Below are 27821 nucleotides of genomic sequence, written 5' to 3'. Positions count from 1 at the left end.
TGTAACACACACAGGAAACGCCACAGAGATGCTAGGTGACCAATTGAGTTACAATTTACCCTAGTAGACATTTGACCCAGCCTATCATCTTGGTTGGGATTGGCGCACAAAAGGCTCCCAAAAGGCGGGGCCCATACTCCTTGTAACCAGGGAGACAATATGCATCTCCCCACTGATCGGATGTCTCCACCTGGCCTGACCCACCCTTGTATCTGGGCTTTGTTACCTGGAGCTGGTTTCCAGGACTTGTTTTTAAGTGAATCCCCTGGGGGAAGAGGAGCAGGGACAGTTTAACTTTAATGAAAGCCTCTTGCTAAGTAGGTCTTTACACTGAGTACTGGTTCAAAAACCTCCAAAACCTTTAACCTTTTTCCATCCACTATACTGACTAGCAGTGCTCCCAATGTAGGTCCATTAATGTAGGTCCTAGGGTGAGGATGCCACGGAGGGGAGCCCTTGACTGATCCCTGATGCACATGGAGGGTAAATAGAAAGAAACCGCTGTTGTGTTAAGCACCTGCAACATAAGTTGGCTTATCCTGACGGATACATTTGCCTTTAGCATCTACCAGCTACTGCACATTTCTTTACTCCCTCCCTGAGATAACATATTTAAGACAGTGGTGGTGGTGGTGGGGCAGACATGTAAACAAACCAATAACGTTCCATGGTTCCATGATAGAAATATGTATAGGATGTGGGTACATAAAGTTATCTGCTGACTGGAGGCACACGTTAAACGGAAAGCTTCTTAGAGGATCTGAATTTTCAGAAATGAACAGGTAGCCACGTCCGGAAAGGGTTTACCTGCTAGAGGGAATTGTGAGCCAGGATGGTGAAAGGAGCCTAAGTATTGCATTTTTAGAAAGCCGGAAGTACAAACCTTAAATTCTTATTAGCTGGAGGCCTTTGCTCTAGTGCCATCTAGTGGATTATTAAGGAAGAAGGAGACACTACACGCTGTGTAATGCTTTACAGATTTGAAGGCTCTGCCTCTAAAGCTTATGATAGATATCACAATATTAAGGGTCGGAAGATATGATCTAGTCTAATACTATCCAATAAAACTATAATGCAAGCCATATGTGTTATTTAAATTTTTTCTAGTGGTCACATTAAAAAGAAATAGCAAAATATTTTAAACACCTTTAACCCAATATACTAAAAATATTATTTCTACATGTAATCAACCTAAGAAGTTATTTATGAGATAGATACCTTACATTTTTTGGTACTAAGTATGTATTTGTATTGGCATTTTACACTTAGAACATACTTCATTTGGATTAGCCACATTTCAGGTGCTCAGTAGTCCACATGTAGCTAGTGGCTACTGTATTGGACAGCATAGATCTTTTCATTTTACTACAGAGGAAACAGAAGGAAGCTAAGTAACTTAGACAATATCATTGAATTAATGAGTTCTTCGTTGCTGGTTTGCAGCTCTTTCTACAATGTGATTTTTCTTTTTTTGAGGAACTCTTCAAAATACAGGATAGTAAAATATATTCAATAATGTGCTTTTTCACCCCTACATAATTCTTGTATGGACACATGTGAGTTGTTTTTTTTTTTTCCTGAGAAAACCTATTGTAGCAAATCAAAATTGTGAAATGACTGTAACTTAAACAATGTTTACATACTGGATTGCCCCTAGACCATCAATAGTGCCTCAGATTGAATTTGCTTTATGTGGCAAATACATATATTTAACTCATAATTCATCACTTGAACACTAACTTTATTTTAAAAAGAGCTAATATCATATGAAAGCTCTTTATTTTTTTTAAAGATTTTATTTATTTATTTGACAGATCACAAATAGACAGAGGCAGGTAGAAGGGTGGGGGGGTGCAGGTCCCCTGCTGAGTAGAGAGCCTGATGTGGGGCTCGATTCCAGGACCCTGAGATCATGACCTGAGCCAAAGGCAGAGGCTTAACCCACAGAGCCACCCAGGTGCCCCAAACATTAACTTTTTCTTATGTCTCCTTCTAGACTTTGTTTATACACATTGGGCATTTCTATATTGTAATAGTATGAGTGTAATTTGGACCCTTTTTTCCCTATTGCTTAACATTATGAAATGGAGAATTAACTAATTGATAAAAGCAGGTAGTTTTATGTAATCTGAGGAAATCTGAATTGAAGAATATTTTATTCATAAGACTTATTAGAATAGTGTACTAATACTTATGTAAGAAGAGACAGGAAAAGTTAAATGGTAAATGCTGGTATAAGTATGCTTAAACATTCTCTAAAAGGATAGAAAGAAATAACAATAGTGGCTTCATTTGGAGGGAAGTGTGGTGGGAACTGAGCCAATGATGGGGATGGGAAGGAGCTCTTCACTGTCCCTTTTGAAACTTTATATTGTTTGTACCTTGTGAATGTGTTACTTGTTTGAAATTTTATTTTTTAAATGCCTATAATCTTTTTCAGTTCTATTTATAATATCCTTCTGAAATTTTAATTGGGATTTTATTGAGCCTACAGATCAATTTGTGGTGGAACTGACATCTTAATATTGAATCTTCCAGTCCATGAACATAGTATATCTTTCCTTTTGTTATTGTTGATTAAGAATTCTTTTTTTAAGATTTTATTTGTCGGGGAGGGAGGGGAAAAAAAGATTTTATTTGTCAGAGAGAGCACAAGCAGGGGGAGCGGCAGGTAGAGGGAGAAGCAGGCTTCACACTGAGCAAGGAGCCAGACATGGGACTCCATTCCAGGACCCTGGGATCATGGCCTGAGCCAAAAACAGATGCTTAACTGACTGAGCCACCCAGGTGTCCCAATTAAGAATTTTTTATCTATGTTCATGTGTAATGCTGGTCTGTGGTCTGTTGCTTTCTTTACTTGTATTGTCTTTATCTGATTTGGTAATGCTGGATTCATAAAATGAGTTGGGAAATTGGGAACTGTTTCCTATTTATTTCCTGAGTTTATATAAGATTATTCCTTAAAAGTTTGATAAACTCCTCTAGTGAAGCCATATGAGCTTAGAGTTTTATTTGTGGCAAGATAGTTACAAATTCAGTTTCTTCTATGAATATATATTTGATTTTTCCTAAATCAGTTTTTGTCACTTTTTTCTAAATCAGTTTCAGTAATATCTATGTGGTGACATTTATATAGAACACCTAAGTTGCCAAATTCATTGACATTGAGTTAAAACTATTTCCTTATTATACTTAAAAAAAAAAAGATTTTATTTATTTATTTGACAGACAGCACAAGTAGGCAGAGTGGCAGCAGAGGGAGAGGGAGAAGCAGGATCCTCACTGAGCAGGGAGCCTGATGCGGGACTTGATCCTGGGACCAGGGATCATGACCTGAGCTGAAGGCAGACACTTAACCGACTGAGCTACCCAGGTGCCCCTCCTTTTTTAAAAAAAATATTTTTTTATTTTATTATTTATTTGACACAGAGAGAGATCACAAGTAGGCAGAGAGGAAGGGGAGGGGGAGGCATACTCCCCCAACTAAGCAGGGAGCCTGATGCGGGACTCAATCCCAGGACCCTGAGATCATGACCTGAGCTGAAGGCAGAGGCTTAAACCACTGAGCCACCCAGGTGCCCCCCAGGTGCCCTTCCTTATTATACTTTTAAAATCCACAAGATCCATAGTGATGGTTCCTCTTTTTTTTTTCTTGGCAATTTGTGTATTTTCTCCTTTTTTCTAGATCTCACTAACTATACGTTTCTCAATTTCTATAAATTTAACTGCTCTTTTATTAACTTTGAAGTAGGTTGTTTAATTTCCAAATTCCTGAACATTTTCCAAACATTTTTCTTTCATTGATTTCATTGTTTCTAATTTCATTGATTATGGTCAGGGAACATACCCTTTATTATTTTAACTAGTGGAAATTTATTGAGACGTTTTATAGCTCAGCACATTGATATATCTTAATGAATGTTCAGTGTGCACTTGAAGAGAATGTGGATTCTTTGGGTTCTGAGTGTTCTGTTTTATAGAAAAGTGTACAGAATATTTTTTATAGAAAGTATACAAAATACAAAAATTTTTTTTACAAAAATTACATAAAGTGGGGCACATGGGTGGCTCAGTTGCTTGAGTATCTGTTCTTGATTTTGGTTCAGGTCATGATCTCAGGATTGTGAGATTATGCCCTGCATTGGGCTCTGTGCTGAGCAAGGAGCCTGCTTAAGTTTCTCTCCCTCTGCTTCTCTCACCCCAGCTCATATGCATGCTCTCTCTCTTTCTTAAAAAACAAAAAAACATAAACATAAACTTAGTTGATAGTTATTCAAGTCTTCTGTATCCTTATTGATTACCTGTTTACTTGTTCTGTGAATTTCTGAGAAAGGATGTGATATCCAACTCTAATTATCTGTTTGTTTATTTTTCCTTTTCATTGCATCAGTTTTTGTTTTATGTTTTTTGAAACTCTGTTATTGGATACATATACAATTAGGATTGTTATGTCTTCTTAAATTGACCTCCTTTTCTTTTAAAAATGCTCCTCTTTGGGGGAGACAAACCATAAGAGATTGTTGATCATAGGAAACAAACTGAGGGTTACTGGAGGGGATGAGGGTGGCACAATGGAGTAACTGGGTGATGGGCATTAAAGAGGGCATGTGATGTAATGAGCACTGGTGTTATATATAGCTAATGAATCACTGAACTCTACCTCTGAATAATACACTATATGTTAATTAATTGAATTTAAATTAAAAAGTGTCCCTCTTTGGGGTGTTCGGGTGGCTCAGTTAAGTGTCTGACTCTTGATTTCAGTTCTCGTTGTGATTTCAGGTCTTGGGATTGGGCCCCACATAGGTTCCTGAGCTCAGTATGGAGTCTGCTTGAGATTCTGTCTCTCCCTCTCCCCCTCCCCCAGCTTGCAGGCATGCTGTCTCTTTCTTTCTCAAAATAAATAGCCTTTAGAAAAAATTGTACTTCTTCATTACTTGTATTATTCCTTGTCATGAAGTCTTCCTTGTATGGTATTAATATAGCCACTCTAACTGACTTATGATTAGTGGCTGCAAAGTTTATCTTACTCTGTCTCTTTAACTTATGTGTCTTTATATATTGTGGATTTCTTGTAGACAGCACACAGTTGTGCCTTGCTTTTTATACAGACCAGTGGTATCTCATTTTTTAATTGGAATGTTTAGGCCATTTATATTTAGTGTAACTATCAGTAAGATTAGGTTTAAATCTTCTATCTTGTTATTTTCTGTTTCCCATCTGTTCTTTGTTCCATTCTCCCTTTTTTCTTTCCTTCTTTTGGGTTAATTATCAATTTTTTAGTGTTCCATTTTATCCTCCCTATTGATTTATTAGCTATATGTCTCTAATTTTTTAATGGTTCCTGTATTCAAGGATTTACAATAGACATCTTTTTTTTTTTTTAAGATTTATTTATTTATTTATTTGACAGAGAGAGAGAGAGAACAAGTAGGCAGAGAGGCAGGCAGAGAGAGAGGATGATGCAGGCTCCCCACTGAGCAGAGAGCCCGATGCGGGCCTCGATCCCAGGACCCTGGGATCATGACCTGAGCCGAAGGCAGAGGCTTTAACCCACTGAGCCACCCAGGCGCCCCTACAATAGACATCTTTTAACTTATTACAGTGTAACTTCAAATAGTATTTTACTACCTCGTGTATAATGTCAGAGCTATGCAATACTACACCTTTATCTTCTGCTCTCATCCTCTGTGCCATTCTTGTCATATATTTTACTTACATATATGTTCTAAACCTGATGTTAAATATTACATTGTTACAATTTTTAAATAGTCAATTGTTAGTTAAAGAACCTTAAAAATTATATGTAAAAAAAAATTATATGTATACATATTTAACATTACTACACGTGGGGAATCCCTCGGTGGCTCGGATGGTCGGGCATCTGCCTTCGTCTGCCTTCCAGGGTCCTGGGATCGAGCCCCACATCAGGCTCCCTGCTCAGTGCAGAGCCTGCTTCTCCCTCTCCCTCTGCCATTCCCTCTGCTTGTGCTCTATGGTTCTGTCTCTCTCTCTCTGTCAAATAAATAAATAAAATAAAATAAAGAATGTTTAACATTTTTTAAAGGTTTTATTTATTTATTTGACAGAGAGAGATCACAAGTAGGCAGAGAGGCAGGCAGAGAGAGAGAGGGAAGCAGGCTCCCCGCTGAGCAGAGAGCCCGATGCAGGACTCGATCCCAGGACCCTGAGATCATGACCCGAGCTGAAGGCAGAGGCTTAACCCACTGAGCCACCCAGGCGCCCAAGAATGTTTAACATTTTTTACTCATGTAGTCATATATTTACAATTTCTAGTAATTACTTACTGTTTGTATAGCAGTAGGTTTATAGTTTTTACTATATTTAGAAATCTTCCAGCCCTTATTTCTTCAAATATATGTCTTTAACTCAGGAGGTAAACAGTATGTCCAATACAGCCCCGACCACATATCCACAACTCTGGGCAGACCACTTTTAGAGCTAATAATGATTCTTCCAATATGTAGTATACCTTGTATATAGTTATTTTTCAGCAAATATTTGTAGAGTCATATGTAGGAAATTTCTTTTAGCACTTTTTATTTTGAAATTTATTTAAAAGAAAAACATGTTCATGGTACAAACAGTACAAAAGGTATTTTGTGAAAAAGAAGTCTTTTTTTCCACCACCATTACCAATGCCCTACCCCTTCTAAGGCAGTCAACATTTTTTTTCCTCCCAGAAATTTTCTGGGCATGTTCAACCATATATAAGTATATATTCTTTTTTTTTTAATACCTCTTACCCAAGTGATAGCATTTTATATATACTGTTCTTCATCTTTTTCTGGCTTTATAGGTCTCAGTAATCATTCCTTATCAGTATATATAAAGTTGCCTTATTCCTTTAATGGCTGCAAAACATTACATCATATAGAAGTTTCATAGTTTAACTGGTGCCCTATTGATGGACATTAACCTTTTACAAGGTAAGGAAAAGGATATCAAGAACAGAGTACTGGGACACCTGCGTGGCTTGGTCGATTAAGCATCTGCCTTTGGCTCAGGTCATGATCCTGGGGTACTAGAATAGAGTCCCACATCGGGCCTCTTTCATGGTAGAGAGCTTGCCTCTCCCTCTGCTTGCCCCGCCCACCCCACTTATGTGCTCACTGTCTCTCTGACAAACAACTAAAATCTTAAAAAAAAAAAAAAAAAGAGCACTGTGATAAAGGAAAAATAATGACCTTGAAGATTGTTTGAATATATGAATTTCCAGTATTATAGACTTTGCATCAATAAAAAAATAAATGTTTTTTCTTCCAATGAGCAAGTCTTAAGAAGAAATAAGCCACTAAGATGTAAACTTCTGCCTCTGATGTAGGCATCAGCTTTGGAAAAACACCAGTAAGAAGCAGACCTCCCACCTAATCTTAAGAGAATCACCAGGAAATTTAACCCCAAGCATGGGAGGATTGCGCCAGTGTGTGTCTTGGGAGTTGAAAAGACACACGGGAGAACTGACTTACCTCCTTGGCTTGCTCCTTGTATAAACACCAAAGTGAAAAAGCCTGGTAACTGTCCAGTCATAGTCAGAGAGATAACTATTTTCTGCCCCCTCCTCAACTTCATGCAACCTGAAGAAATCTTTGAGTGAATTTTTCTTGTCCTGGTGCCAAAAATAGATTGCGAGGGGAGGAGAGGAGTTGGTGCCACTACAATGCTATACTAGTAAATGTTTGACACCAGCTCTCCGAGGGGGAATATATATAATATATAATACAATAGTCATATATAATACACATGCTATATATCATCATTACCTATATAGCATAATATAGCATATAATATAAACTATGTAGTATATATCCTATAATTCAATATTATGTACTATAAGTAGTAATTATATTAATTATATATTATAACAAGTATGTATAATATATATGCATGTATATATACCTATATGTACAAATATGTATTACATATAATTATACATGTTTTCTCTAAAATTTTACCGACATTGAGGCCCCTGAGTGGCTCAGTCGGTTGGGCATCTGAGTCTTGATTTTGGCTCAGGTTGTGATCTCAGGACTGTGGGATCGAGCCCCACATCAGGCTCTGAGCTCAGCACAGAGTCTGCTTGTCCCTCTCCCTCTGCTCCTCACCCCACTTGCTCACTTTATCTCTGAAATAAACAAAATCTTTAAAAAACAATGTACTGACATAAAGTATGTATAGCACACAATTTATAACTGACAATAAAACATATGGTACTCTTGTACATTTCATGTAGGCAATTGATTCGCACAGAAATACTTCACTGCTTTTTGTCAAACTCTTGCATTCCGAGCCAGCCTATGCAATTGACAAACAAGTGTTGTTTTGACATGAGTGTTGGCTGACTTCTCCACTTACATCAATGACTAAGATGAAAGAGAACTAAGCAAGTCATATGTTGGAACTTCACGTGTTCATCTGTTGACTTAAGCAACTTCTTTGCTAAATCAAGACAGTAGCTTTCAATATCCTGGGAAACTCCTCAGATCTGTTTGTGTCTACAGACAAATCTGTAACAGCTACAGACACTTTTAAGTTTACTGCTTCATTAGCATTTCTCTATAACTTCAGACAGCCAACAAAACAATACATCAAGGTGTAATTTATAACATTTACTGGTTCCCTGGTGTGAATAAGTCCCAGCACAGCTGGTTTAAAGGAAGTGACCGACAGGAAGTTCCGGAACACACACGGAGAAGAGATGGGCAGTCGTAGTGCACCATTATATAGTATTTCTACCTTGAAGGTACAAGAGATGTAAAGAACCTCTAGAGAGTAGTAAAATAATTCAGAAGATGAGTGTGGGCCATGACCTTTGCTTTTGTGTAATTTATTTAAGTGCAAGTTTATATAATTTAATTTTTAATAATGGCTGTGTTTAACAACAGTCTGCAAAGTTCCTGAAAATTTAACAGTTTTCACGATCTCTTTTGCTCTAGCTCTGGCAGACCACTAGGCATCACTTCCTCATTTGCCCGCTGTTTCCAAAAATAAATAAGCCTCTTTGCTTTGTTAACAGCCTGGTTAAAAAAAAAAAAAATTCTCATTTTATCCCATGAAATGGGGTAGGAAAGATTGGGATGAATTGCTTGCCTCCGTCCTGAGCTCCTCTGGCCAGGTGAGGGCCTAACTTCAGGAAATCAATTTGCTCAGAGAAAGTTTTTGTGAGGGGCTTCCCCATGGTGGGAGGGGATTGAAGGCCGTGGGTTCCCTGAGAGCCTGCCTTGCTGTTCTGGTCAGCTCACTGCCCTCTTGGCAAAAGCATGGGGCAGTCCTTTTCCTCATGGATACAGAGAGATTGAAAAAGGGACTGAGACTACATTACTGATAGTGTGTAGTGTGTAGGAAAGGGGAGGGAAAAAAACCCGCTCCCCCCCACCCCCCCCACCCAGTTCTTCCTTGCCTCTTCTATTTTTGCTTTCCTGTTGTTACCCATCACATTCCTTGATGTCATGCCTGCCATTGTGAGCCGACAGGCCCTTCCTGGCCTGGTGGACAGCCTGTAAGTCAGGAGGGGAGGTGGAGCTGTGGAGGTTGGGGGGAGTAGTGGTCACACCAACATCTCGGAATTGGGCTGGGTCTGCGTGGAGCCCCAGAGATGGTCCCCAGCTCATTCTTCCCAAGAACCAATGAGTAAAATTAGGGGCCTTCCACCTGAGGTCAGGGAACCAGGCCCTGGAGTGGAACTTGGGGTGGAAGATGGCCTTCTTTGTCAACTGATTCATTCTCCAGAATTCAACTTGTTCTCCGACTCGGTGGTGTTTGAAAGCAACTTTATCCAGGTACCCGTGTGCAGCTCAGAGCCCGCTCCCTTTCCCTTTTCAAAACCTCCTCCCAAGGGTTGATCCAAAATTGCCATAGCCTCTGAAAGCCCTGGGGAGGAGAAGGAAGCCGCTATGTCTGGAGACAACCAGAGGGTCTGGATCCCAAGTTCAGCCCAGTTTGTGTCTATGACATCATAGGGCTCCCCACAGGTCCTGCGCTTCCAGGAAACAGAATTATATGCTGCAAAAGGGCACATCAGAGCCCACTCTCCAAAGGGGGTCCATAGGAACCCTCCCAGGCCACTAGGGAGGGGATGGTTGGTTAGAGGGAATGAAGGTTGCTATCAGAATCCCTGCCCTGAAATCCAACCTCTTCTCTCTGGGATGGTTTAGAAGTAGCTTTGTTTGAGAACCAGGCCCCTAGAATCCACCTTGCCCAGATTCCATATTCCCTAAAGGGTGGTGATATGGCCAATGGAAGTGAGCATTTTTGGACTGGGAAGCATGGGGCCATTGAGAGTATGGGGTGGTCATTTTGGGTTTTTTCATTTTTAATTTTTTAAGATTTTATTTATTTATCTATTTGTCACAGAGAGAGAGCAAGAGAGCACAAGCAGGGGAAGCAGTGGGCAAAGGGAGAAGCACGCTCCTGCTGAGCAGGGTGCCCAATGTGGGACTCAATCCCAGTACCCTGGGATCATGACCTGAATTGAAGGCAGCCATGCAACCAACTGAGCCTCCCAGACGTGCCTGGGGCAGTCATTTTAATATAGCTTGGGGTGTGTGGCTGGCTCAGTCAGTGGAACAAGCTACTCTTGGTCTTAGGGTGGTGAGTTCAAGTCCCACACTGGGGCAGATTTTACCTAAAAAAAAAAAAGTATGACATCTCATTGAGGGGCTGACCGACTCCCTCTAGAGGTCTAGTGGGGACCTGAGGGGTCTCTGCAGGTATGCCACGACCAGCTCCTCTGTCGACAAGCTACGAGCTGCATGCGGGGCAAGAGACACAAAGAGAGATCAGATAGTTAGTGTCCCTGGCCAAGGAACTTAAGAATTTGTCAATTTAAGGGGCATGTTATAAAATGGTCTGCTACGAAAGCTCTTGTCAGGTGGTTTGGACCAGCTGATCCCTAAGGCATGAGCAGGGAGAGGGGGCGCCAGTGTCTAGAGAGTTCAGAACACTCTTGGGACTTTGGCAGTTGAAGAAGGCTCCCCAGAAGAGGTGGGTTAAGCCATTCTTCGAGGTATCACTGAGACTTTGGTAAGTGGAAGGGCAGGCGGAGGACATTCCAGGCCAAGGGATTTCAAGTCCCAGGACGAAGGCAGGAGGTTGAAATGCACAGGAGGGTCTGAAGCCAGGAATCCGTGTGACTCCGTCACAAAGCAGCGAGGACTTACAGGAGAGAGTAGAGACGATCTGAGCTTAATTTGAAGACACTTTAACGCAACAGTGAGCTACTCCCTGACGGGTTCCCTCAGATTTCAGACAACCATTCAGGGCTCTGGGTGCTCCCCGATTCCTGTGCTGCTCTAGAGGCCACCAGCCGGCTGCCTGGGGGGCGTGCTCCTTCCTCACGCAGTTTCGGTGGAGAAGGAATGGTGACATGGGAGATCCAGTCTCGGGATACCAAATTCCAGTCATTTCTATTGGGGTGTGATGTTTTGGCAGAGACTTATTCTCTTAACATGTTCTCTTTGACCTGATATTAAAACTGTTTAGATTCTCTGGGTAGATACATAGTGACTCAGGCAGCAGGAAACTCAAGACTGTACCAGTGAGGGGGAAAGCCTGCCTGCCGAAGCTGCCCCATGGGGGGGGGGCTAAACGTTTACTTGAGGGGCGCCTGGGTGGCACAGTTGGTTGAGTCCCACTCTTAGTTTTTGCTCTGGTGGTAGTCTCGGGGTCGTGGGATCGAGCCCAGCATGGGGCTCCACGCTCAGCACAGTCTGCTTGAGATTCTCTCCCCCGCTTGCTCTGCCCTTCCCACTCATGCTCACTCTCTGTCAAATAGATAAATCTTTAAAAAAAAAAAAAAAGTTGGGGCATCTGGGTGGCTCAGTCGGTTAAGCATCTGCCTTTGGCTCAGGTCATGATCACAGGGTCCTGGGATGGAGTCCCACATCAGGCTCCTTGCTCAGTGGGGAGCCTGCTTCTCCCTCTCTGCCTGCCACTTGCTCCCCCTGCTTGTGCTTGCTCTCTCTCTGATGAATAAATGAAATCTTAAAAAAAATAAAATAAAATTCTTCCTTCAAAATAAAAGTTCACTTTTCTTGGAGCACCTTCTAGTCAGGTTTGTGGGAACTTAAATTTCAGTCCTTCCTGGGGCTTTCCTCTGGTCCCCAGTTCCACCATGGCTGTGAAATGGTTCTGATGGTCCTACAAAGTCTATAACATTGGGGGAAGGCCCTCTGGTCTTGGGAACATAGGGGTCCCCCCTCAATTGTTCCTTACCCTGGTCCCTGCAGTTCCTCGGAGGCTTCTCTGCCTGCCCTGGACAGTGAGGTGGGGGTGTCTTAGCTGAGACACTGGGCCCAGTGTCAAGCATCCAGGCTCCTGTCCTGTCCCAGCCTCAGATGCTACAAGAGAACAGGTTCTTATTTCACTCAAGATCCAGCAACAAGCTAGGCCCCCCTCACCTTGCAGAAAGCTCCCCAAACCTCCCTCATGTTGGGCCGCTTGGGTCTTCCCCATTCAACAGCTCTTTCCTCACTCTCCTCCCCTTCTGGAACTCTCTTTACACACTCTCCCTTCCAGATCATTAGAAGCCTTGTTGGTTTCTTCTATCCAAGGATGGAGGAATAAAATTTCAAAGCCTCTCAGCTTTTTCTTACTAACACTCCTTTAAAAGTTACGTAATGCAAAGGCCCTGGGGTTGACTCAGTGGGTTAAGCATCCGACTCTTGATTTTGGCTCAAGTCATGATCTCAGGGTCATGAGATGGAGCCCCACATTGGGCTCCCCGCCCATCGCAGGAGTCTACTTGTCCCTCTCCCTCCCCCTCTGCCCCCGCCACCATCTCTAAATAAATAAATAAAATATTAAAACTAGATCATGCAGAGGATACAAAGAGGAGCAACCCAATTTCCTGTTACCAGTGAGCTGGTCTCTTTGGGGAGACCCCCAAATAAGATGGAAGCTAGTCATGGCCCAGGACAGTGTGCCACACACCGGCAAGCAGCACAGAAGCTCCCAGCATGTCATCAAGCCGACATGCTGCTTTCTAGCACTCCTTTCTTCCACCCTTGTCTTCTGCTTCTCTCTAACCCATGTACCTGGGGCTGATTTCTAGGTCACTAAGCCTGGCAGCTGGATGGATGTATATGAAGGGTCTACCACTGTGATCCTTGGGGTGACCTCCTCGGTGCCCTCCTTGCCACTCCCCAACGTCCTCCTGATGGCCAATGTCACCTGGCCCCAGGGTCAGTTTTCCTCCTGGAGCACTCCTGACTGTGCTCCCGTGGTCACCCTCAGCAGGTAAAGAAAGGCTGGAGGGAGAGGCCGGAAAGGGTGGGAAAGCTGGAGGGTCCTCCCTGGGGCGGCCCCCAGGCAGAGGAGGGAGCCTAGTGAGGTTGGGCCAAGTGCTAGGTAGGCACAGCATGCTTGACTGAATGGGTGAGCTCCTCACTATGGGAACTTCCTGATCATGTCTAGGATTCTCCCCCTGAAGTTCGTGGAGCTACAAATCTGTGACCGGCTCCAACGCATCCTGCGGGTTAGGACAGTGACTGAAAAGATCTACTACCTGAGGCTCCACGAAAAACACCCAGAGGCTGTGTTTCAATTCTGGATCCGCTTGGTGAAAATTTTGCAGAAAGGTCTGTCCATCACCACCAAAGACCCAAGAATCCAGTTCACTCACTGCCTGGTGCCCAAAATGTCCAGCAGCTCCACTAGAATAACAGTAAGTGGGACCTCCTGTCAAGACCTGCGGTGTGTGGGGGAGGGAGATGGGGAGCACAGCGCCTCTGAGGTCTGGTGGGTATTAAAGCCTACCCTTGTGGAGGCAGACTTCATTTTCAAGGGTCAATGACAGCACACACCAAACTCAGGTCTACAGACATAAAGAGCCAATTCATTTACTTTTCCTAAAAAAGAGCTATAAAGTACTTCATTCACTTAAAAAATTTTTTTAAAAGAGTTTATTTATTTATTTGACAGAGAGAGAGACACATAGCAAGAGAGGGAGCACAAGCAGGGGGACTGGGAGAGGGAGAAGCAGGCTTCCCACTGATCAGGGCCTGAGTCAAAGGCAGACATTTAATGAGTGAGCCACTCAGGCACCCCTACTCACTTAAAAATTTTGTTTTGTTTTGTTTTTTTTATCTCCAGTATTAAAATAGAAAAAAGCTCACTAAAGAAAATTAGAAAATCACAGAAAAACTGCTCCCACTCCTCTCTAACCCCAAGCAATCACTTGGAACATTCTGGCATATTTCCTTCCAGTCTTCCATTTTATTTATTATTTTTCTTTTTTTATTTGATCTTTATTAGGTTTTGGCATTAAGTTATGCTGCCTTCTTCATATCAACTGAAGAATTATGCATGTGCTTTCATGTTGTTGAGTATTTGAAAACTTTGAAAACATTTATTCTTTAAAGGTTAGAGGCTAAAATGAATTTGCTAGGACTCCATTTAATCAAGGTTTTTAAAATTTATTTATTCATTTATTTTTCTTTCTCTAAGTTTCTATTTAAATTCCAGTTAGCAAACAGTGTAATATTAGTTTCAGGTGTAGAATTTAGTGATTCATCACTTACAACACCCAGTGCTCATCACAAGTGTTCTCCTTCATCCCCATCATCTTTTTTTTTTTTTTGTCCCCATCATCTTTTAACCCATCCCTCCCTCCCACCTCACCTCCAGCAACCCTCTGTTTGTTCTCTATAGTTAAGAGTCCGTTTCCTGGTTTACCTTTCTTTCTCCCACCCCTATGTTCATTCATTTTCTTAACAGTCTTCCATTTAAAAATTGATTTTTAATTTATATATTTGAGGATATTAAATATATAATGTGCTTCTGAATGTTGCTTTTTTTTCCAAATTAGATTATATCAGAAGCATTTTCCCATTTCTTTTTAAAGTTCTTTATGCACATCGTTTTGATAATTTCATGCTGTTCAGTCGTTGTTTGAATGCATTAAAACTCACTTTCCTAGGGGCGCCTGTGTGGCTGAGTGGGTCAAAGCCTCTGCCTGTGGTTCAGGTCAGGTCCAGCATGGGGCTCTCGGCTCAGCAGGAAGCCTGCTTCCCTTCCTGCCTCTCTGCCTACTTGTGATCTTTGTCATCTCTGTTAAATAAATAAATAAAATCTTAAAAAAAAAAAACCAACCCTCATTTTCCCATTCTCCTGTTACCAGCCATTTAGAGTTGATTCTAACTTTTTATTATTGTAAGTGATACTAAAACAAGCATATGTGTATGGTCCACATTTCTGATTGTTTTCTCACGATAGTTTATTAGAATTCAAAGGGTAGGAACATTTTTAAGGCTCTTGATATATTTGGCCACATTATTTCCAGGAAGCTCATGTCAAAGTATAGTCTCTGCAATGAGTGTCTGTGTCTGTGTCCTTATCACAATTGAGAAGTATACATTTTAATAAATTTTCTAACACAGTAGTTAAAAAAAAGTAGCAGCTCTTTGATTTTCAGTGAGTTTGAACATTGTTTTATATATGTATTTATATATATATTTCTTTTTGCATTGTCTATTGTGTTCTTTGGCTATTTTTCTATTGGCAGCTTTGTGTTTTTCTAAACTGATTTGTAAAATAAAGCTTTTTACACATCAAGAATTTTAAACCTTTAATCACAAGTTTCTGCAAATCTTTCCCCCCAAGGGTTTGCTTTTCCCTTTCAGTTTGAGGTTCCCCCCACCATACCCCCACACCTTTCGACACACGGAAGACTTTTCCTGGACCTGCTTAGGGTAGAGGCACAGAAGGAAAGAGTTTGATAGGCTGGATTGCCTAATACCTTCAGGTTTCAGAATCTAGACACTTTCCTCCTCTTGTTTTAGTTGAAAGCTTTAGGTAGGCTATTCCTGATTTTCAAAGTCAGCTGCCCTGGTTTCTTAATGTCCTGGAGCAGTAGCCATGGCAGCTCATCAGAGAGAGGAGGAGGTGATCCTGCCAGGGGCGGGTGCAGGGGGCAATTGTGGTCTGATGATCCTGGAGCTTCATGTTTAAGGAACAGGTGTCCAGGTGGAGGCTGGAAGATTCCTGTGAGTTCCTTCCAGATTCTGGCCCGAGGCGGCCACGGCTCTCAGAGTACAGACCCGGTCCTCTTGACTTGTCAATTTCTCCACCCAGCCTGAAAGCAGCCTCCCATCATCCACTCAGCCCAGCGAAAACTTCAGGCTGTTGGCGGCCGAGCAGACCAGTGACAGTTTCTCGAATATCTCAGGAAAACCCCAGCTCACAGCAGACTGGTGGGTACCCTCCACATAGGCAGCTCCAACATCCCTTCCCGTGGCACTGAGCTGTGGGTGGGGTCGGGGACACCCTCCACCAAATTAGCCCAGTTCCTTCTTTTATTCTAGACAGTTATGTGTCCGACTTCTCCCCTCAGTTTTATGATAAGCCCGTCCTTGCAAACAGGGTCTATGGCTGACGGGTCTGAATATTTCCTAGGCAGACTGCAGGGCTTTCATAGGCAGCGCTCGATAAAAGGAATGAGGGATGAGTAAATTAATTTAAAGAAGGGTAAGCTAATAAAGCAGACGTAGGGAGTTAGATATTGACGGTCTCCAGACCCAGTTCATGAGGGTTCCCTGGGTGAGACAATTCTGAATTCTCTTTGCCTCACTTATCTGTTCTGTAAAATTGACAGAATAGACAATAACCCGAAGCAGAGATGGCTCCAACACCATTTGTTAAGCCACTGTATGGTACTCTGTGCAATAAGTGATGGAAAACAAAAGCAGGATCATGCAACCAATATGCTGAACAAGTATAACTTGATGGGTATCATCAAAATGTTAATTTATTTTTGTCTTCCCTTTATAATTTTTTCAGTGGGAGAAGCTTTCTTCTTGCCCCAAGATAAAAGCTGGTTCTCTGACAGCCTCCATAAGCATATGGGCTCCCCCTCAGAATATAAAAGGCCATTTGGTCCCTCTAAATTGCAAAAGCAGTGTCAATTCTGAAATTAAAATGTCTGGTGCCTGATAATTATCAAAACTCTGAACTGTTCACAGCCTCCCTCAGCCTGGCCTCATGTTCAGAGAGTCCTCCGTTGTGGGGACTGGGTTGTCACTCTTGTTCTGTTTCCTAATTTTAAAGCTCTCTTTTTCTCTTACGAGCTTTCTTGGGTTCTTTAGAGGCCTGTACCTGATGCCCCCCTCACCCCCCACTGCAACTCTGGTGATGCTCTGACGGCTTCCTTTCATCTGGCCACCGCCTCCCTCAGGCCCTGTCTCTGCGGGCATCCATGCCATCCAGGCACTAGCTGTCACAGCCCCCTTGCCCTTTAAGGGAGTCCTCTTGGGCAGGGCTTATTTTAAAGCTAAAGACAGGAGAGAAGAACGCAGCCCCCCCCCCCGCCCCCCCCCCTCCCCGCCTAGGAGTAATAGAAAATGTAAGGCCATAAACACTTCACAAAAGCGACACAAGAGGGAGCTCTGGAGCCCGAACCAGAAAGCTACCTTGACCAACCCTCAATCCGAAACTTGAGGAAAACCATTTCAGGTTAAAAATAACCGTCACGGATTGAATGGAGCACTGGGTGTGGTCCAAAAACAATGAATACTGTTACGCTGAAAAGAAATAAAAAGTTAAAAAATAAAAATAAAAATAAATTACAAAAAAAAACCCGTCAGAAAAGGATAGTAATCAAACCCCACGCACAATTATATAAGTAAAAAAGGAGTATATGAAGCATAATAAATGCTTACAGACAACGCAAGCACACGAAAAAGACGTGCCTGTTAAACAAATGAAAACTACAACCCAGCATGTCAAAATGAGATGAAAGAAATTAAGAAAGTGATAGAATATATGAAAAAGCAACACAACCTAGAATTTAAAAGACATAAATGTGGTGATGAAACTGAGGAAAGAATCAGACTTTTTTTTTTAAAGATTTTATTTATTTTTATGATAGAGAGATAGACACAGCACAGCGAGAGAAGGAACACAAGCAGGGTGAGTAGGAGAGGGAGAGCCTGATGCAGGGCTAGATCCCAGGACCCTGGGATCATGACCTGAGCCAAAGGCAGACACCTAATGACTGAGCCACCCAGGTGCCCCAGAATCATACACTTTTAAAGAAACAATTATTTCCAAAACGAAGCCTAATACACCAGAGAGAATAACAAAGCAGATCATGCCTTAAGAGAAATGAAAGTATGAAAGGAGAGCTTACAAAATTTTTAAAAATTAAGCTACACTCTGTTTTTCTAGACACAGTAAGTGGCTGTGACTTTTTGTTATTACTGTTCTGCAGAGCTTTTATTTTTCTTTTTAAGATTTTATTTATGGGGCACCTGGGTGGCTCAGTGGGTTAAAGCCTCTGTCTTCAGCTCAGGTCACGATCCCAACGTCCTGGGATTGAGCCCCGCATCGGGCTCTCTGCTCAGAAGGGAACCCTGCTTCCCCCTCTCTCTCTGCTGCCTTTCTGCCTACTTGTGATCTCTGTTTGTCAAATAAATAAATAAAACATTTTTTTTAAAGATTTTATTTATTTATTTAAGAGAGAGAGAGAGAGAGAGAGAAGGAGAGGGGAGGGGTTAGAGGGAGAAGCAGACTCTGTGCTGAGCAGGGAACCCAGTGCAGGACTCAATCCTGGAACTCCAGGATCATGACCTGAGCAGAAGGCAGTTGCTTAACCAACTGAGCCACCCAGGTGCCCCTTGGAGAACTGTCTTAAGGTTTTCTTCAGCTTTATCCTGCTGCCTGGAAGTTAGAATGGGCCTCAGGTAGATCCCAGTGGGCTCAGATCTTGCCTTCGAGTTTTACCTAACGCATGAGGTTCTCAACGCATAAAAGTGACACTTAAGGTTTGGAGGGGTGTCTGTTCCAGTCCAGCAGAGCAGGCCTGAGCTGGAGCCTCCCTCCTGCTCGGCTTTCTCTGCTCAAGTCACTCTTGACGCATCGCACCACATATACATGCTGTCGCTATGCTCAAGGCACTTGTCCTGTAAAAGACAGCGTTTAAAAATGGTTCTTAAATTCTTAACAATGCTTTTTTTTATTGCTTTCAATGACCCCCCAATTCCTGGGCTCCAACAGTAACACCAACGTTGCCATCAAAATAGACAATCTGGACAGCTATAAGATACCCTCCCGAGTGGCATCTCCGGTCAACTTGAATATACCCATGAGAGCTGCCTTGAGCCACAGTCTCTGGGAACAAGAAAATCCAGATGAGCACTTCCTGCAAGCTCCTGTTGCCAGTTCCCTAGGAGAGAACCTTCTGGGACCCTGACACCAAGCCAAAACAGGGTGATCTTCCCTAACTTCATTCAGTGAACTTGATACAACTTCCTGTAATGCTGTTTTCCCACTGTGGGCCCAAGACTGTGGGAGAGATATGATGGTGTTTATAGCAAAGTGCTTCTGTTCTTCCACCAATAAACCTCCAAGTGAATTCCTCATTGTTATAGATTGTGCTCTGTGGGTCTTGGGCTAGGGATGGACTAATTAGGAGCAGGTGCTCACTCCTTAGGGAAGTAAGTGGGAAAAAATGTTCTGTCTGCTCCATTGAAACCCCAAAGCAGCTAAGCCAAGCCAAGAAATCCAGTCCAGAGGAAATAGCTGGTAGTGACACAAGAAAGCCATTAAGGTTGACACACTGTTTGAACCACAGGTCTGCAAATCAGGGCTGGAGGACTTTCTCTCCTAGAGTTCACACTGTAGGAATTAGAGCGATGGAGAGAGAAAGCACATGGCCATCCCCTCCTTGTGTGCGCTCGGGTGGACTAAGTACTAAATCCTGACCAGACCCGGTCAGAAAAGACAGGAGCTGAGAGGATGCCCAATGTTTGTGGGTTTCTTCTTGTCTTCAGTAAGTTAAAACAAAACACATTTCTTTGCAGCCTGTTACAGTCCAGCTGAACATTGCTGGTGCTAATGAGGGAACATCTAGCAGCAGAACTTAGAGGCTGATGTGAAGGGTGACCTCACTTCCCAATTTATGCCTGTGGTCCTCGTACCATTATCAATACGTACCCACGGCACTCTCATGTCCCTACATGAATGGCCAACCACTCGACTGCTACGGGGTGTTTACAAACATTTAAGGGCTCTCCACCCTCACTTCCATTGCCTCGGTTTATGACTCCATCTGCTCTCACCTAGATTACTGTAATAACCCCAGCTGGCCTCCCAAGCTCTCATCATTATAACAATAACAGCGGACTTCATTAGCAACTTACCATGTGCCAAATCCTATGCTAAGACTTTACAAAGATTACTTAATCCTTACAATTCATTGGGAGGAGAGCCTCTTGCTAGCATTTATGTGAACATGAGCCACAGAGAGGTTCAAGAACTTGCTCAAGGTCACATAGGGAGCAAGTCCGATGACTCTGATTTCTTCCAATTTGTTTCCCTTCTGCACTGCTAAAGAGCAATCTTCCTGAAACATAAATCTGACCACAGCTTCACTCTTGATTAAAAACCAAGCTCTTTGATAGGAAATGACCAGGCCTATCCCTCCAGCCTCTCCACTCCCCAGAGGCTGCTTGCCTTGCACCTCGTGCTCCCACCACATGAAACTTATTCTGTTTCCTAAACGCACCATGAGCTTCCCTTCTGCAAGGATGTGGCACGTGCTTCGCCCGGCGCCAGACACGCGTCACTTCCCTTGCGTGTCTATCTGTCGCTCTCGCGATACTTGCCCTTCCTGCGGGATCTCCATGCTATGTCCCTGCGTGTGCCTGTTCATGACCTTTCTCACACCCTTACAGTTGTTTATGGGTCTGTTTCCTTGGTGGGACGAGGAACTCTTTAAGAACGGATACCACTTCCTATTAGAGTCCTTTGCCCCAGAGCAGGAGCCGACTCTCATTAAAAAAAAAACGGGAATTTATTGGAAGGATAGGAGTTAGCTCACAGAAGAGCCAGAGCCAGAGCTGAATGCTCCGACATCAGAAGAGCTCAGCGGATTCAGGTAAGGGTGGATAATCGAACATCTCACCCATGCTGCAGCAGGCTGGGGAGTTTCTCAGGGGAAATGGAGGGGTGCCACAAAAGAACAGCTGGGAGAACAGATGTCCGGTGGCTGATAATAACAAATGTCCACCTCAGTGTGACTCTTCGCTCTCGGTTCAGAGAGGCGCTCTGCCGTGGGCCTCCAGTGTCTCCACACATCCTTGCTAAGTAAGCCAGATTTCAAGGCCCAAGTGGGTTGTTCTGCTCCCTTGCATGTTTCAGGAGAGGGAAGACGAGTTTAGACAGATGGTGTTACACTTTGTGTGTTCCTTTTGAAACAGTTTTTCAAAGGATCCCATTCTGACGGGCTGACGACACAGTAGCATTTGGGGTACCCCGTTGGTGTTAACTCAGAGTCAGCAGCCTGTGGTCCCTGAAAGTTTCTGAGTTTCCCTTTTATGAGGGCACAGTGTCACTGTAAATGGTGTAAGGTCTCTTCAGGGACGTCTAGGAGGAACACTCATAGGAGGTGGTTTATGGTGCTTGTAATAGGGTCCCTGGTTAGGGATCCCAGCCTTCCCTTCATTCAGGGAGCTGGGGTGTGAGCACCGGCTGGGGACCGAGGAGTGTGAGCAGCCCGGCTCTTCTAACTGTATCCACTAGAGACAGCTTTCCGTTGATGATACAAATGACCTGAGTCATCGTCTTTCCATTTTATTACTAGGGACCCTAACTCAGGCCTGATCTTCTAGCTGTCAACAGCCAACTCTCACTACTAATTCAAGCATAAAAGGAACAGCTCAAAGGATATCCAGTAGCTGACAGACTCTCTGGAAAGGCAAGAGAGAAATGGCTTGAAGGCTTATCAGCCCGTTACAGAGCAACCGTCCAGCGAAGCTGCAGGACCTCTCCAACAAACACCCCGGACCGCACCTTGCACACACACTTCAGCTTCAACCAGTGGCCCTGGCCTGGAGTCTGCCGTCCCTGCCTTCCAAAATCAGATGCTTCTACTGCCACTTGTCCTCCTCCCTCCCCCACCACCCCGGGAGGAAATGTCTCTACGTAGTGCTAGCTCACTTCCTTATGCTGCTTACACCCAAGTCAAGGTCTCAGCTTACAGGATACTCCTTAGCTGAAAGGGAGGCTGAGAACATGAGCTCTGGCTTCCCCTTGAGGAGGCGAAACTCACGATGTATCAATGCCCAAAAAGAAGTACAGGCAGCCTGAAGGCACGAACAATGTCCCCAGACACCCTGGATTAATTAACCACAGGCACAGAATCTCAAAAAGTCAACCCATCCTCAGCTCTGATGACCATGCATAACTATGCTTCTGGCCCTTGAGTGCCTCCAGATTTCTCCTTTTACCACTGAGATTACACAGCCCATTCACTAGCTTAAAAAGAGGCTCTTAAACATTCTAGTGCTTTCTTGAAACCTTGGAGAGCCCTGCAAGTACTCAGGACCTTCTAAAGGGACTGTGTCAGGCAAGGGCAACAGGAGGTACATGACAGATCCAAGTCAAAGTCAACTTTCTTGTCTCCCGAAGGCTTTGAATTCCTTTTTCTACATCGCTTCAAGGAATTCCTGGTGGCTCATTGTTCTCTAATGTGAACCAGGCTGAATTCAGCTTTGCTTTGGCCAACACAGCAAACTGTAAGAAATACACAGTGCTGTGAGACATAGCACAGTTATGATGTCATCTCTGGTAAGAACATCCACATCAGTAAAATCAGCCCTCTCTAAAATTATGCTCTCCCTCCTCGGTGGAGCGCCTTCAAAGTTATTGTCATCAGTATTTGCCGACTGTACAGACAGAAATTACCCAGTTCCTTCAATACATTCTCCTGGGTGAATACTTTCCCTTCCCTGTGCTGACTCCCATACTTATCTACCCACACCCACTGGGGCACCATGGCGATGAATTCTGGTTACCAGTCCAGTAATGTGGAGGGGAGGGTTCAGTGCCCTCCTGCAAGGAGGAAAAGTCTTCCTCTCCCTTGGGATGGGTAGTAGGGGGGTGCTCAGAAGGACCCGAGGGTTTGGGTCTTTTGCGTCTTCTCTGCTATCCCTGTGGCAGTTGATGGAGTCTTGCTTGCTGTCACCTTGTGCCTCTCTTATACAAGTGACTGGATGGAAGCTGGGACCTGACAGCCTTCGAAATTCAATAACTGAGAGACCCAAATCTCAGTGTTTTAACTTTTGTTCTTTTTAAGTTATTCAGTGTCATCGGAGGCACCCATTGTTTGTTTTTTTAGGATTTATTTATTTTTGAGAGAGAGAGAGCCTGAGGGGTGGCGGGGGCGGGCAGAGGGAGAAGCAGACTCCTTGCTGAGCAGGGAGCCCAACATGGGGGCTTGATCCCAGGATCCCGGGATCATGACCTGAGCCGAAGGCAGATGCTCAACTGACTGAGCCCCCCCCCCCCCCGGCACCCTGAAGCCCCATTGAATTCCAGTGTCCTGGAATCCATTCCCTTTATATTGTCCTAAGGCAGCAGGTACCTACCTGCAGCAGACACACTCTGTCATCAAATGGTCCTAGTTACCCTCAACCAGTCACTTAATGAGCTGTGGACCATTGACAGTCAAGTTCTCACTCCAGAATATGACGGAATCTTGACACATTCTACACCATCTGTTTGGGTTAATAAGCTCCCTGGGGTTCTGTAACCTGCAGCCCCCTCTCTGGTACCAAACTGTACGTCAGAGTTCTTCACATGTAAACGACAGGGATGACTCTGAGGCAGCAAGAGCTTGGGTTGTATGTACTTCTGTCCACGTGAGAATGGCTGGCAGAATCAGAGAGACCATTGAAGAAACTGGGAAGACCAGAAGGGGCAGACCCAGGGCGGCGCCCAGGACTTGGATTTAATCTACACTCTGTTTGGGACACTTGTTGGCATGAATAACTCCCCACCAAGTTCTCCATCCTTGTGTTTTCCATTTAGCATTCAATGTCCCGAGAATCCTAGCTTGGGCCTTGTACCTCCGTGTGCCAGTTATCTTCCTTTCTCCCTCGAAATCTAGTCCTCCTTTCTCCCCGTTCTCTGTGCCCCAGAATTCCTCTGGTTTCTGCCCGTTCTCCAAGCTGATCTGTCTAGGCTACATCAAAGGGCCCATTGCCTCTGGAGTCCAGGTGGATTTGGCCAGTGGAAGTCCAGGTAGGAGATCAGAGGGAGAGAGGAGAATGGGGTGAAAACAATGACTCCCTCCCTTGTAGGCACGGAAGGAGTGATGTAGGAAAGATGTTAGGGGTCAGAGCTGACAGCCAAGAAAGAATTCTTGACATGTGTTTGGTGCAGAAAGGTGGTTTTATGAAAGCATGGGGACAGGACTGGTGGACAGAAAGAACTGCACTGGGGTCCGGTGGAGTAATCCATTATATACTTTCAGGTTGGGAGGGGGTTGGGGATAGCATAAGTCTCTAAGGAATTTGGGAAGCAAGGTTTCCAGGATCTTGAGGGGGATAGAGATTATTAGGAAAAAGTCACTTATTACTGTCTAGTAAAAACTCAGTCATGAGGGATGCCTGGGTGGCTCAGTTGGTTGGACGACTGCTTTCAGCTCAGGTCATGATCCCGGACTCCCGGAATCGAGTCCCGCATCGGGCTCCCAGCTCCACGGGGAGTCTGCTTCTCCCTCTGACCTTCTCCTCGCTCATGCTCTCTCCCACTGCCTCTCTTTCAAATAAATAAATAAAATCTTTAAAAAAAAAAAAAACTCAGTCATGAGAGCCTTCAGATGTGTATGGGTGGGCCATATGCTTGGGGGATGATTGAGAACATGTATCTTGGGGGGTAGAGATACAGGAAGTTTCCAAAGGAATTTTTATATGTTAAAATAGACTCAGGATCCTGGTGGTGGGGCTAAGACTGACTTTTGCCCTGAGCAAAGTAGTAACATCGAGGAAGCTAAGTCCCTAGAGAAATGTCACTCTGCCTGTTTCAAGGGCTTGTCAGTGGGCTGTAGGTAGTAAGGAAATTTAATTTTTCTTTTGCCTTTGTTTCCCACATCAAGGTGGGCCGTGTCCCTAACAGAAAGAGATCGCTCATTTCATGGTGGCATCTTCTACTCTACACTCTCCTAGTTCCAGAACCACTCCCTCTGCTAACTCTTCAGGTCGGTTGTAAGGACTTAGCTGAATTTTATATCTTGAGCAGGAATATCATCTCCCTTACTCCTGAAGTTTCCTCTCGGTAAGTTTCCATCCATAGGCCCTCAGCCTGTGCCAGAGCCATGACCAGGCTGGCCTGGCTGCGTGACCCTTGCTGGGCTTCCATCCAGTCTATTGCTTCTCTTTTGGCTCCTGCCTGTCCCCCAAGCCCGGTTCCCTTCACTTCCATCTGTGGTAAAGACGTGCCAGTAGTTTTCCGATGAATTCCCTTTGGCTTAGGTTGACCTGTCAGTTTCTGTGCTTACAGCCATGAAGTCTAACTATGTGGGGCTGTTCCCAGAAAAGTGGATGCTGTGTAGACTGATATATCCGCCCTTGGTATCTTACTCATTTGTGTGTCCTCCAGTGCCTGGTTCCTGCTAGACACCCAATCAAAGGGTGTTAAATAACTCATTTCTGCCATAGCCAGCACTGGTGCCCACAATGTCTTGCCCACCCCCACCCCCGCTACCCCCCACTGACTCCCAACACAGGAAGAAACTATGGCCTTTGCTGAATGGATTTATGATTAAAATTGATTTCTCAGGGGCTGCCTGGGTGGCTCAGTGGGTTAAAGCCTCTGCCTTCAGCTCAGGTCATGAACTCAGGGTCCTGGGATCAAGCCCCACATTGGAGTCTCTGCTCAGCCTGCCCCCCACCTTCCTGCCTCTCTGCCTACTTGTGATCTCTGTCAAATAAATAAATAAAATCTTTATTAAAAAATTGATTTCTCAGGGCACCTGGGTGGTTCAGTCAGTTAAGTGCCTACCTTCGACTCAAATCATGATCTCAGGGTCCTGGGATCGAGCCCCACATCGGGATCCCTGCTCAGCAGAGAGCCTGCTTCTCCCTCTCCCACTCCCCCTGCTTGTGCTCCCTCTCTCGCTGTCAAATAAATAAATAAAATCTTTTAAAAAAAATTAAAATAAAAACTAAATAAAATTGATTTATCAGCAACTATTTCTTAGATGAAAATAACACCACAGAAGCGATCAGTAAAGCTTTGAAGAGCCAATAAACATGCAATTTAAAAGAAAAAAGAAACAAAACATTGTGACCCAGGGTCAATCCAAGCCCACCAGGCTATGACATCTGCAAAAACCATCACCAGAACAATGTAGGAACACATCTTCAAGTTTCCGAAATGGAATTCTGAGCAAAGAGAAAACGTCCTCCAGGAATAACACCAAGACAGACCCACTTGAAATATGTGATGGAATGAGATGCCATCACAAATGGAATGAGATGCATCACAAATGCCCTCGTAAATCATAAGAAAAATAACAAATGGCTGGTCAGTTAAGACTCTAGTTATTTGGGCCCCTGGGTGGCTCAGTTGGTTGAGCATCTGCCTTCGGCTCAGGTCATGATCTTAGGGTCCTGGGATTGAGTCCTGGGATTGAGTCCTGCGTCGGGCAATCTGTTACCACCTCTCTGCCTACTTGTGATCTCTTTCTGTCAAATAAATAAATAAAATCTTTTTTTAAAAAATCCCCATTACTCCTGACACTTCCTCAGTAATTTTTCTCCCAGAGACCCCCGGCCTCCCCCTCGGCTATACATTCCCACTTGCCCCCAGCTTCATTGGGAATGGAGCCCAAGGCCTCTCCCCACTGCAAAATTCCATCACAATTGTCCCTATACCGACTGTGACCGCCTCCCGCCTCTGCCACAATAAAGTCTTCCTTACCCTGCTGAAAAAACAAACCAAAACAGAAAACAAAAAAACCCTAAAGCCCACGAGGGTTCGATCTTGAGAAATACACAAGACTATGATTTCAAAACAGGGAAACAACTGAGAGTGGTAAAGCTTCATAAAACAAGCATTTAAAAATGAACATTTAGAATTCTTAAAGCTAAGGTCACTTACAGATGCTATGACTTGAAACAGCCCGAAATACCACAATCTAGAGATGTTTGAAGAGGAGGCTGTTCCAGTTTTTGCTCTGTTTCTGCCTCCGGCCTGACTTAGGATAAATTAATTTCCCCACTGGGGGTGGATAATGTTTCTTTAATTAAAATATCACTAAAAATTCTAATTTTGCCCAAACACAACACTGGTTTTGAATATTAATAGTCGCAATAGGAAACAGACCATGTGTCCTTGACATACAAAGAAATAGTCACAGATGGTTTGTTCTAAAATGGTTTTTCAGCCCCCTAAAGTCTCCAGTCAGGCATTTTGCCTTGCACAAAGAAGGAAAGGAATTTCTGTCACAACCATTCTCTTCAGTGCCATTCGAGGGGCATATCTAGATGCAAGAAGAATGTGACAACTAGTGGCCTGAGATTGTCACACACGCGCACCCAGGACGTTCCCTTTGTAAATGCTTTGCATTTTTAAAAGTGTCTCCTCACCAACAATCTAATGTGATTCTCATAATTGCATGAGATAGCTGTTAGAATGAACTATACTTCACAGAGGAGAAAAGTAAAACCCAGTTTGGCCGGGGCAGCGGGCAGCGCATGATTCTCAAAGTCCAGAGGGCAGGAGGACAATGGCCTCTGGGCCTCTTCTCACAGGCGTCAGTCCCCGTCGTGCCCATTCTTGTCAGCGTCATCACAGAGACCTTTGGATGCAGACTTGGAGCGCACTAGTTGCTAAGCCAAGGTGCCAAGCCGGCCCGAGAATCGGCATTCTTTCTTACATCTAGGTAGCAGAGCGGATAACTGCCACCAGGTGGCGACCCACTGCGGCTGGGACCCCGTGGCTGAGCAGACTAATCTCAAGCATTTCCTTAACTTCACAGAACACCATTCCATCCCTATTGACTATTTGGAACCCCACTT

General features: G+C 43.9%; 1 protein-coding gene across 1 annotated transcript; it reads left to right on the top strand.

Annotated features, from left to right (window-relative positions):
• Positions 1-9496: 9496 nt before the first annotated feature.
• FAM71F2 (family with sequence similarity 71 member F2) lies at positions 9497-19374 on the top strand. Its single transcript, XM_032865367.1, has 5 exons — positions 9497-9800; positions 13073-13257; positions 13435-13684; positions 16093-16211; positions 19012-19374. Exons 1-5 carry the CDS (start codon positions 9648-9650, stop codon positions 19205-19207), a joined length of 903 nt encoding a protein of 300 aa, XP_032721258.1. The 5' UTR covers positions 9497-9647; the 3' UTR covers positions 19208-19374.
• The last annotated feature ends 8447 nt before the right edge of the window (positions 19375-27821 follow it).

Source organism: Lontra canadensis, unplaced genomic scaffold (assembly GCF_010015895.1).
Source record: "Lontra canadensis isolate GAN:19392208 unplaced genomic scaffold, GSC_riverotter_1.0 scaffold2, whole genome shotgun sequence".
Classification (NCBI taxonomy): Eukaryota; Metazoa; Chordata; class Mammalia; order Carnivora; family Mustelidae; genus Lontra; species Lontra canadensis.
This window is presented reverse-complemented; position numbering and strand designations above follow the sequence as displayed.